The sequence below is a fragment of the Lutjanus erythropterus genome, chromosome 23 (assembly GCF_056507025.1).
Source record: "Lutjanus erythropterus isolate fLutEry1 chromosome 23, fLutEry1.hap2, whole genome shotgun sequence".
Taxonomy (NCBI): domain Eukaryota; kingdom Metazoa; phylum Chordata; class Actinopteri; order Lutjaniformes; family Lutjanidae; genus Lutjanus; species Lutjanus erythropterus.
In genome coordinates, this window is record NC_139339.1 from 16,767,901 (window position 1) to 16,780,426 (window position 12,526).

The following is a 12,526-nucleotide window of genomic DNA, read 5'->3' on the forward strand; positions in this document are numbered from 1 at the left end:
CTGCCAAGAATAGGCACACAAATATTTACAAAACAGTAAAACTATTTGAAATGATCACAAAAGGTGACATGAAATCGTGACAATTTAAAATGTATATGTAAAATTTGGAGCTATGACGCTTATTGAAACACAGGATTATTGACTGATTGATTGCAATCCAACATGTTTTTCTGTGTTTTTATAGTGCAGGTAGTGGTTAGCTAACTTACTTTAGCATAAAGTAAGCCTATCTTTCTGGGAAAGTCTGTAAACTGCTGTATTTTCTGTTGGTCTCGAGGTTGTGTTCATCCTGGTGACCAGTCGTTTTCATTGGGAGGCTGCTGAGTCTGGTTCTGGTTTCCCAGTAACGGCAGCTACCAGACACAGTTAGCTACTTTAGCAATAAATAAGCTGCTGAAACTATCTGTCCATTAAGAAACTCTGTAATTAAACGACTGAGAGACTTGAATCAATTAACTTTTGGAAGATTTTTTTTTTCCCTGCAGTAATACATAATAACATGAATTGCTATGGACAAGAGTTTTTCATTTTAGTTGTTTTGCAAGAGAGAGAAAGGTTGCTTACATCCTCAACATCAACCACACCAATCTGAGGAGAGGAGAGGTCAATGTGGAAGGTCTTCTCCCAGTATGGCACCAGCTGAAAGTGAGATGCAGACAAAGGAAAGGACACAGTTAGACTTACATATCCTAGACTTACACAATAACACAAAGAATTAACTACTGATTTTGCCAGCAGAGTTTGGTTAGTTCAGAGAGAGCGATATTTTTCTTATGTAACGGCAGTTTCCTGTCAGAAAAAGCAGTGTGACAGCAAAGTAAAACCATGAAAATAGTCTAAATATGGCATACACTTGAACTGATATTCATTATTTTAGGTAGGCCTTTTTAATAGGTGCTTTGCTGCTGACCCTGTCCCCAACAGTACATTGCTTAGCTGCCTTCACTGGTACTTATGCTGCTATCTATCTGTCTCTACCAATCTATCAATCTCTCAATCTTGTCTGAACTATTCCTTTAAGTGAGCGGCATTCATACCAGGGGGAAATTGTCAGGGTCGATCCAGATGATGCTGAGGTTGGGGTTGTCGGTGTTCTCACGGGCCACCTCCTTCAGGATTTCCAGGAATTCAAAACCGTCTAAGGAAAAGTTCAAAGGTCAGGTGCAGTGGTGAACCAGGTCACCTGAAGTGTGAACTTGATATTTGGTCGTATCAGTGCTATAACTGTAAATAAAGAGGTAGAATTTTACCTGGGTCATCTTCTTCAGCAAAGGCAACAATGTGCTCTCCATCAATGTCATCCTCCTGCGAACACAAAAAGATTACAAGACGTTTGGGAAAAAAAACAGTTTTCAAGCTTGTAATAATCTTAATACTGTCCAATGAGTTCAAAAATATTCTCTTTAAAAATACTACATAAAAGTTTTAACACAAACAACCTCCTGTGAACATAAAAAGGTGACGAAACTATAAGTTTCAATGGAGAAAAATATTGAACATTCTGCTGTTCAAACTGATAGCGCTCTTATAACGCTCACAAAAATTTGTGTACAAGTTGTGTAAAACTTATATAAAAACAGAATCCAATGATTTGCAAATACTTTTCTACTTGTGGAATTGGGGTTGTAATTAGGGAGAGATTTCAAATTTCTTACCCAGATCTCATACATGCTGTGAGGCTCAAGCTTCCTCAGAGTGGGCCTGAAAAATTAAAACATCAAAAATATTCATATTCCCATGTCTGACATGAAAAACTTGTTTAAAGAAATAATAGTGTTTCTTTGATTGCCCGGGAGTGGCGCTTTGTGATTAAACGGCGAAAAGTGGATTTTCAACAAACGTTGTTGCTAAAAATGTTTTCCATACAGCTCGTGTGACCTTTCCAAAAATCTCAACTCTACTGTTAACATCCAACAATGACTATCGGATTAAAACGGATGTGACCTGAGAATAATTTAAAGGTCAACGGGAATACTATTTATCTCATAGTACCTCACCTGTCATGCTGTTCAATGTATTCAACAAGCTCAGACTCAATGTAGGGCTTTCCTGGAATGGTGACGGGTTCCTCCATGAATGGCTCGTAGAAGTCAACTTCATTCATCTTCAGCTTCAGCTTCTTGGCAATCTGAAATAATTATAAGAGAAACAAGAAAAACAAGTTCCCTACATCCCTAACATTTTAAATCAATGTTGGTGTTGTTATAAGCCCATTACATTGTGTACACACATGAAAATAATTCTACAAAATACTCAAAAAATCAATTTAAACCTTAGGGTCAAATGTGGCAAAGAATTTGACGAAGGGGTGGAACTCCTCAGCAGCATCATCATACTCAATGAAGTCTAAATGAAAGAAAAAAAAACATATTATTAAGTTTCTTTTGAACATTATCTCCTTGAAAGTCAGTCTTAAGATGATAATCTTCAACCTACGAGGAGATTTCTCGCTCTTGAAGTAGCCGACCAGCTTGATGACCTCATCCATGTTATGGAAACCCTTCAGCTCCCGCTCGTTGTCAATGATCTCCACAGGGTCTTCAATCACCTGACAAGAGACAAGAGGGACATGCATGATGAGTATTAAGTAGATTTAAGTCTAGAGTGGACACAATCTTACTGCAGTAAACATTACAATAGTTTACATCAGTTATTGATTAGTTCCAATATCTGAGTGACAGTACTATATAGAACAAATTCTACAGTTAGAAATATGACCGATTGAAACATGATGTAATTGCATCCCCATGTTGGAAGGACACTTATAATTTAAATGCCCTTCCAGTGATGAGAAAGTGATAAAGTGCCCTCTAGGTTGCCCTTTCATTGGAGAATACATGATACAGGGCCTTACAGTGATGAAAGCCAGTGAAGAAAATGGGATGTTGGCCACCCCAGGGTGTCCTCCAGTGGATAAAGTATGATGAAGAGCCATGTAGGATGCATTTGGAGTTGAGAAAATATGATTAAGTCAATTCTGGGGCATCGTCCCAGTGCTAAAATATAAGGATTCCCTTCCAGTAGAGAAAATATGATGAAGTTTCCTTTAGGGTGCCCTTAGAGTGGAGAAAACATGATGAAATCCACTTTCAGATGCCCGTCCTATGGAGAAAATGTGATGAAGTGCCCTCTGAGGTGTCCATCTAGTGGCAAAAGCATGATGCAGGGTCCCCTCATGGTGGAGAAAGCATGATTAAGTTCCCTTTAGGGTAGTTTTCCAGTGGAGAATACATGATGCAGTGCCATGTAAGCTGCCCTACATGTTGAAAAATGAGCTGGCCTCCGAGAGGTTAAATTGTTAATTTAACCTCTGTAATTGGGACCATTCATCATCACTGACCATAAATTACTTACATCATAGATGAACTCAACCAGGGTGTCAGAAGCCAGCTCTCCATCGTACTCAATGATCTCGTTGTCGGCAAAGATGTAGATGCTCTCCACCTCATCCAGACCTGGTGAGAGAAAAGTGTTTCATCAGCAAGCTTTTTAATGTGTTTTTTCACACACACACACAACAGTCATCCCACTATTATACAAGATAATTATACACATTCACACCTACAATTCCTGTGATTATTTCTGCTTTTGCAGCTCATGACAGTGAGGTTGATAATAGGACATAAAACCTTTTAAGGACTATGATTTCCTATATTGTTGCTGCAATGTTACATACCCTCTAATAATAATAGACAGCAGTATTTGCTAAAGGTAAGATAGATTAGATATATTTGCAGGTCATATAGGGGATGGCAGTGCATACATTTCCTTGTGTCGATGTTATGTAATTGAAATGAAATGACTGCATTTTCTTAGCTGTAAATAAACAGCAAGCATCATCTATGCAAACCCACATGTTGTAATAAACAGCTTGAATGCATTATGTAATACATTTCCCCACATTTTGTAATAAATGATTACATATTGCAATTATAGAGCTGAACTTTATTTAAACAGTAAAAAAAAACAACCAATATGGACATCTTCATCTGTACACATGCTATATTTTTTTAACAATTAAGCTAAATCTGATCTTTGTCTAAATATAATCATATCAGTTTTTCATCATCTTACACTGGAAAACAGTTGGCAGCGATGTAAACTTGGCACTTGTGTGGACACACTAATTTTGCCTCTTCCTGACACTCCCACAAGTCCTGTTTGGGAACGGGCTGCCAGTGGTGCCCGGTGCCAGGGCTAAACTTGGTAAAGCAAACTTTAGTCACTATGCTGTGCATCTCTGGAACAGACTCAATGTTGATCATAGCAGCAGCCTGTCTAACCCTTGAAACTTTTGAATCAGGCCTTGAAACCACTGCTCATGGATACTTTTAGGTGTGTTGTTTTAATTCTAGAAAACGTTAAAATAAATGTTTTTGTATGTAAGGAATAATTTACAGTGAGGTGGTCAGTGTGAAATAAAGGTTATGTGGATATTTTTCAATTAGTCATTTATATAAAAGAGTTATCGATAGAACCTCTTATAAAGGTTGGCATGTAATGAAATCTTATAACTATTTTTTACGAACAAAGACATAATTTTTTAAAGTGCATTTTATTACAAAACATAGGGAAATGTATACTTTACATAATGTGTTCATGCTTTTATTACAAAATACAGGTGTTATTACATAATGAAGTGAAAATAAATCACATTTTATCGAGTTATTACATGATGTGGGTATAATTTGGCAGAAGTAGTGTTCACTTCATCATTTCAGTAACTGTTGCTGTTAGAATACCCTTATTTTTCTTGCAGCATGCAGCATTTTGTAATAATTGTGTATTGTATATTTGTACGGGTAAAGATGAATTAATCAGTGCGTTCTATTTCTATAGTCTGTCAAGAGGACTAGGGGTATTATAAAAGAATAAAATAGACTATGAACATTTAAGAATAGAATCAAATATATTACATTCATACATACTATTAAACCCTCTGAAGCTGTGACATCTTTACTCAACACTTGAGGGCAGAATTGTGTCATTTATCGTATATACTAGATCTCAAACATCAACCTATGCCTTACAGTGTGAATCCCACGCTTACAATAAAAAAAAAAAAATACAATTTGACATTTATCATGAGAATATTTTTCTTTATTTATTAATGCTTCATTGCTCCATCCATCTATTGTTTTGTCAGTTATGAATCCATTCATTTGTTAGTGACCCTAGAGTGGGCTGGACAGGTTTAAGTTTAAGTTCAAATGCATCAGAAATTCACAAGTTTGCAACTCTAAATTAACAGACTAACAGATTAACACAGTGGCAGAATTGCATCACTACTAGAACGACCATGAGCATCATTTTGACCTTTGACCTCCAAACTCAGTTATCTCTCATGATAAATACCAGACTAAGAGATTCATGTATTTATTCTGTTAGTTGATATTTTTAAAAATGAAATAACACTAAAATGTTCATTTTGTGAATTTTTTTTAAATATTTATCAATATGCATGCCATTGTGTTTAGTAAACCATAATGATTGCATAAATTTACAGCAGTGTTTTTCTGTAGGATAATAACCATCATTGATACGATTCAAAAGGCTGGAAACGAGTAAAAAAACAAAACCCCAAAAAGTTGGGAACATTTCTATTTTTAATCAGTAAGAGTACATTAGTTCAAAAGTTGAGAGCTTTTAACACAAAAATCCAGTGAATTGTGGGTGCTGAGACAAAAAGTGTTACAACCATCTCTGGCCTCCCCCACTTTACTTTTAATTTAGTCTAATTAATAATTAAGATTTTAATGTCAGGAAATTGGAAATCAAGACCAATTGTGAAGTTTTATTGACAGAGACAGTGATAGTTGTTAAGCAACCAAGATGCATCTCCAACTGTGCAAAAAGCAACAATATAATAGCTGTAATAACAATAGCTAACAGGAAAAGTCAGGTACCAGCGGCATTGTATTATTTTATTCAGCATTTAGTGTGATTGCACAATTTAATTTGAAAACAGTCAAAATGACTGCCTTGCCTATTCTAGTCTTATATGCTTTCATTGTTGTGTAAATTACTGAACGTAATACAAAGTGAATCAATAAGTAAACAGGTGTTAAACACAAAATAGTCTGCTGGAAATCAACTTTTATGATTGAAATGTCAACCATAGCACTGGTGGATTAAATTCAACTTGGTTGCATGTTGGGGAATTTGCATAATGAGCATAATTAGCTCATTGTCATGCAAAATAAGAAGAAAATCATAAATGATCACTGGGTCTGGGTATTAGTACTCATTATCTTTAAGTTATCAATTGAAATTACCCAGCACAAAGTATTCAACTCTTTTTGTAGTCAGATCTAATATATATATATATATATATATATATATATATATATATATATATATATATATATACATATATTAGCTAGCTAAAATATTGGTCATATTGGGTAACCAACTACAAGCAAAGTAAGAAAAGTTTGTCCTTATGACAAATATATCAGGTAGGTAACATAAACTAGGTTAAGTTACTTAACTATTAAGTGTCATAACAATTGGGTGCCTTTATCCTAAGGGTTAATGATATGGCCAAAAGCCTCCATCATGGTCTAGATAAGTTTATTTATCTTGATACAGTAATAATTCTGCATTCATTAATATGTAAGTTAATAATTGGAATAAAGTCGTTGCACTTAATCAGCCACATTCAGTGAAAGAGGCCATGAGAAAAGTGTTGGGATTTGATTCAAAGAGATGATTTACACTGAGCCAAAAGTTTTTTTTTTCCCCTCTTTGCTGGTATTGTTTACAATTAGGCTATGTTTTCCCCAGCAAGGTCTCTGTCAGTGACTGGCAAGCTTACCCAGCTTCTTGGCAACCGCGGCGTCCTTCTTTTCATCCACCAGGCCGAATCCAATGTCCTCATCGTCAAGATCATCCAGAACTTGGGCTGCGAGCTGGACAGGACGACATAGACGGAGAGATAGAGGTGGGGGAGGTGGAGGGACAAGAGTGGGAGTAAGACAGATAAAGAGAAAGTTGTATTTAGTATCACATGAGTGCTGATTTTTATCTCTGACTCCGGTGAATAACTCAACTGTCCATTATTAGCCATTTCTTAATCTCACAACCCCATTGAAAACATACTTTCAGTTTCATTTACATGAGTAGCCTCTCACTGGCATGTCATATTCATTTCAAGGCCTTTAAAGCAAAAGCTTTTGATTGCTGCCTTGCACTTTCTAAATCTGTGTGAAACTGAAGCCAACAATTGACAGCCCTCATAGCCGGCGTGAGAGGAGCACGGACAGCGGGGTCTCCGATAGAACAAGGGGGGCAGAACTTGAGCCAACTATGTTGAGGGGAAGAGAAGCTGCAACAGGTGGGGTGGAAAGTAGAGGAGCAAAGCGGCTGCATACATGCACTGTAAAAAAATAAAATAAAATAAAATAAAAAATAGGAATTTAGTGAAATCAACTGGGGAAGTTAGTCTTTTTTCAGTAACTCAATGTAAATACACAATACAAGTTGAGAAAACTCGTCATTTCAAGGCAGCTGCCTTCAGTAGCTTTTTGAGTTTTGAATCAAACTTAAAGTCCTTACATTTTAAAATAAGCTAAACTAAAGTCAAAAGTCAAAAATCTATTGAAGGAAGTTAACTTAAATTATGATTTGAATAAATGTATTACACACAGTTCAATCAACTCATTACATAAAGTTTCTCTTGAAACTCGATCAGCATATTTGCAGACTTCACTGTAAAAACAAAGCTGAGAAAACGAAACTCAAACTTTTAAAGTCTTGAAATAAACTTCATTTCCTAGTTCCTAAAATTTAATAAATTCCCTTGAGCAGTTTCAGAAATTGTCTTTTTGACAATGCTGTATCAAAGACGCTCCAACAGGAGAAGCTACAGCTGTAACTTAAATTAAGAATTGACTCTACACAATGAGGAAACGTGAAACGAATCAAATTTGTTTGTAATGTTCATCAATCTGACTTGCTGGATCAACTTGATATCTTAAGCTTATTGAACATGTTTTCTAAAGTACAACTGACAAGTTTAGAGAAGTTTATTTGTTTTGATTCATTATAAAATTAACTCAACTTGCCTTTTCAATTTCAAGTATCCACTGCTGGTCTTATCTCGTTTTCCCTTGACACATACTGACAAACTGTATTTCTCACAGTTGTACACACACCACTGTTTTACATTTTTTTAATGCTAATTTATTGCTTTGTCACTCAATTCAGCACTTGCAGATGATTAAAGGATAATTGCCCCTTTTAAATGTGAGGCGACGCTTAGTATCAAATGAGTCAAAAGCATTATTTAGCAGCTTGCAAAGCAGCATTGCAAGATAGATAACATTCATAAGCGGCCAAATGCCCCAAAGCACAAGCACAAATAGCTTGTACAGTATGTATGGTATAGCAAGTGCTATGTTGCTCTTCAAAGGCAGTCTTTAATGTCATCCATTCTTTTGGTCTCCAGAGTCCAGACATATTAGCTCATGTTTGGACCCAGGGCCAATTTTTCTCTAATCTGGTTAGGCGCATTGGCTTATTTCCCTTGAAACACTAAAGCAACATAATCGCCGTGTAACAGCTAATGGGAAAGGTTCCATTCAGGGCAAGGCTTCTTTTATTTTAAAGGGTAAATTCACCCGAATCAGAAATAATAACGTTTTCTCATTCTTTACTCTGTCTAGCCATGCAGATAATTCCAGTTTCAGCTGCTAAGGTTTTGAAGTATTTTTGGAAATCGGCTTTAATTAGAGATTTTAATGAGAGGATCAATACCATTTTCATATCTTTCCATTCATAGTCCATAGTCCATAGTCTAGCACAGCACAGTCCCTTCAGCACCGGCAACACTTTATGTTCAGGTGCTTGTAATAAACCTTAAAATTAAAGGTAACACAGCCATTATAAGATGGTTATTATTATGTGTGTTAATAAGACTATAGTGTTAATAACAGCATCATTAACACATTTGTTAGACATTTATAAGCACTTACGAGAGACTTATCACAGTTTATAGACTGCTTAAGAATATTAATAAAAAGCTTTACTAACTTACCTATAATGTTATTGTTAAACTTTTATTAAGCTTTTGTTACTGCTTTATTAAGATTTCTACATGCTTTATTATGCACTTATTAATAGTAAACTGTGCTTTTGGGGGGTACCATGTCTAAACTATGAACAGTGCTTATTAATGTTAATAAATTCTTTATTATTCACTTATTAACAATAAGCTGTGCTTGTGTGGGTACTGGATTGAAGGTGTCAACAGTGCTTATTAAGGTTAATAAATTCTTTATCATGCTCTCATTAACAATATCAACACAGTTTGAAGGTTCCTTCTAGTAGCTTTAATATAAAGTGTTACTAACTTGGTTAGGTTACATAACTTAACTTACCTACTTATTTTGACCCATGATGTTTTCCTAAATCTAAGTAGTTCTATTACCTAAACCTAACCACACTGACAACATTAAACACATTTAATGTTTTCCAGAAAATTTTATATTAAAAGTCTAACCAGACGTTACATATTTGCACATGCAAAACTGACACTATGGTGCACGTAGAGCATCACAGTTTAAAGTTTAGGGCCACTGACCAAATTGCCATATTTGACTAGTTGGAGTGAGAATATGTTGCGAATATAAATCTTCTCATCTAATTTTCTGCCAGACATTGAACACGCACATTTCCTGAAATTTTGGTCTGTACCTTTAAGACGTCTGTCTCTCTGACTTATGTCCCACTACAGTACAATGGAGATGAATGGAATTTCATTTGTGCTGATTAAATCTTTAAAAATTAATTCCACAGAACTCACTGCCATCTTCATTGAGATAAATAAAATGGTCTTGATCAGTAAAATTAAATATGTTTCACCTCTGTTGGATTCGGGTTTATTGTAGAAATTTTAGAGTATCTTGATACATAAAATCAAAACACCCTGCAAGGTAGGATATCACTATTAAGCCAGAAAATGTTTCTGATTCAGGTGAAGTGACCATTTACATCCATTGATGGTGGCATGGATAGGGTGGATAGATGGATGGACATGAGAAAGTGTGATTAATAGATTAGATGGGAGTCTTTTCAAACAGTTTCCCTTTCTCTTTCTCTTTAAATCAGCTTGCTTTGGCACACAAAGTGCAGTCAAAATATAGTCTCAAACTGGCACGGCCCAAGCTGCTGCTGCTGGACTTTGAAAGCAGTTCAGTCTTCATTTGGTGTGTGATGTCTGCTTGTTGCTTTCATCTGTTTTCTAACTAAACTGCAGTCAAGGATTGGAAGAGAACAATCAGCAGCAGAAGAATCTGTGTTTCACAGCCCAGCTTTACAGGCACAAATGGAAGACCTTAACATACCTGAAAGATAATTGCTGCTTGACTTGTGATCAACTGCAAGAAGAGGTAACGCTTTAGGGCAAAGCACAATAGTCACAGCCTCCAGGTTTACAACAAATCGGAGTGGCCTTCACAGGAGACAAAATAGGGCCAAACTTAAAAACTGATATTGTACATTCAAGTGATTAAAGCCCCATTCACACAGGACTATTGTTTAAGTCCCACAATTTAGCATTTATAAGCTGTAAGCCTACATTTAATTAATAAGTGTAACACATGACAATGTACAGTTGGACACAACTACAAGGAGATTTTTACTGTTTATTAACTTGCAGCATTTTTCAGCAATTATAACTTATCCTCTGAAGAGATATTTCATATTATTTAGTTGTTGACAAATTCTAAATAAATAACAGAGGTGGCAAAAATACACATGTTCTTTACTCAGGTAGAGGTACATATATTGTGTTAAAAGAAGACTTGTAAAAAATGTAGTCAGAGTATAAAAGTAAAAATTCACCCCCTGACAGACATCAGCTGACTGAACCTCACCTTTTCTCCGTGGTCGAGTTTCCCCCTCTATTGTGTCAATTTTTGTGTTGTTACATCATTTTTCATCTTGTTACATCTTTTTTGCTCTGATAAGTCATTATTCATTCACCTTTTTCATCCTGTTATGTCTTGTTACAACATCCTCAAATGCATTAAAACTAAAGTAATCAGCCTGTTTAGAAAATGTAAGGTGTAGAAAGTCAATGTAGTAGGAAGTGAGGGAAGTACAGGGAGTAAAAGTAAAAAGCCGTCAGAAAAATAAATACTCAAATAAAGTACAGATACCTGAAAACTCTACTCAAGTACAGTAACACTTCATTTACTATTATAAATGACAAAGTAAGGCAGAAAATCATCATATTTTAGAAGCTGGAATCCCCAAATATTTAATATGAAATGACTGATGGATCGTCATAACTGATCACAAAAATATATTAATGAAGACTTATAAATGCTATATTATAATTAACTATTTATCAATGTTTATATGCTGCTTATAAATGGTAATAGGGAGATTTATTGTAAAATGTTACAGAACTAGCATTACCTGAGGACCTCATGTTACAGTAAATTCAGCTGATTTGCTTCATTTGTGTCTGTAATCCAGTAAATGGAAACTCTGCCATTAATTACCCTTCATATTTTAACAAGTACAAAGGTTGTGAGGCAAAAATTTGGGGTCTTTTGGTATTCTTGTTCATCTGCTCTCCTCCTACAAATGTCTTGGGGATATTTATATTTCATGTGCTATTTCCATCATATCCACAGTTTGGACTTTTTCGCTTTACATAATATCAGAAGTCAATTCTTATATCACATGAGGTCCTGAGGTAATGCTAGCTCAGTGTGAGTGGGGCCTAACACAAGAAATCAAATGATTATTGAATGATTTTCAGTGTGGTGTGCATCAGTGATTGAACAATTAGATTTTTCTCAATAACTACCAAGAAGCACAGGAGTGACAACTTATTTAAAACACGACAACTTTAAAAACATATTTATTGCATCACAATTTTAAACTTCTGATTGTGCTGCATGGAATTGGGGATGACTATGTCAGAGTGTAGTTTTGCATTTGTTTGCATGTTCTTCTGTAGTAGATTACAATAAACCCACACACAAGTCCATGTTTTTGTTACAAAAACATTTAATAAATCCCCTCTGTACTACTGTAGAAGAGGTTTTAAAGAAGACAGCGCCAACAATGCCTAAGCAAAATTGACTTCCCAGTTTAAATTTTCAAGTCTAAAACTGTTCCCTGAAGCTTTACCTATATCCCCCTCCTCTTTACCGCAGACCATTTCCATATTGGTAACACTGGGGTATTTATAAGAGAGGTGAAGTTATGGGTGCATGTAGTGGGGTGGAAAGCGAAGCAGGGACTCCCACAGCTATATAAGGGCGTGTAAGAAAGTATGTTGAGGAGCAGAAAAGAAGGCTGAGATCTGTTACATATAGAAATGGGTGTGGGAGGGGGGTCAGGGGAAGACAGGCAGGCAGAGGGGTTGATGAATGGAGGAAGACACTCGACACAGAAGTTAACACTTCGCAGCCATCTTCTCTCGTCCTCACTGAAAACATCTCTCATTTCTGGTGTTTTTCTCCCTTTCCCACCATCATCTTTGAGTCCATCTGGATATTTTGTCCTA

General features: G+C 35.8%; 1 protein-coding gene across 2 annotated transcripts in view; it reads right to left on the reverse strand.

Moving 5' to 3' along the window:
- Positions 1-12,526, reverse strand: part of casq1b (calsequestrin 1b) — a 31,126-nt gene that overhangs the window by 906 nt on the left and 17,694 nt on the right. The window contains exons 2-11 of one of the 2 annotated variants that reach the window (XM_084711599.1): positions 10,347-10,379; positions 6,818-6,911; positions 3,355-3,455; positions 2,437-2,548; positions 2,273-2,346; positions 1,998-2,128; positions 1,656-1,701; positions 1,251-1,305; positions 1,038-1,138; positions 565-639 (exon numbers count right to left, since the gene is read on the reverse strand). In XM_084711599.1, the coding sequence (XP_084567725.1) occupies positions 565-639; positions 1,038-1,138; positions 1,251-1,305; positions 1,656-1,701; positions 1,998-2,128; positions 2,273-2,346; positions 2,437-2,548; positions 3,355-3,455; positions 6,818-6,911; positions 10,347-10,379 (822 nt within the window). The remainder of the gene's footprint in view (positions 1-564; positions 640-1,037; positions 1,139-1,250; positions 1,306-1,655; positions 1,702-1,997; positions 2,129-2,272; positions 2,347-2,436; positions 2,549-3,354; positions 3,456-6,817; positions 6,912-10,346; positions 10,380-12,526) is intronic. The other variant, XM_084711600.1, reaches the window with a different exon arrangement.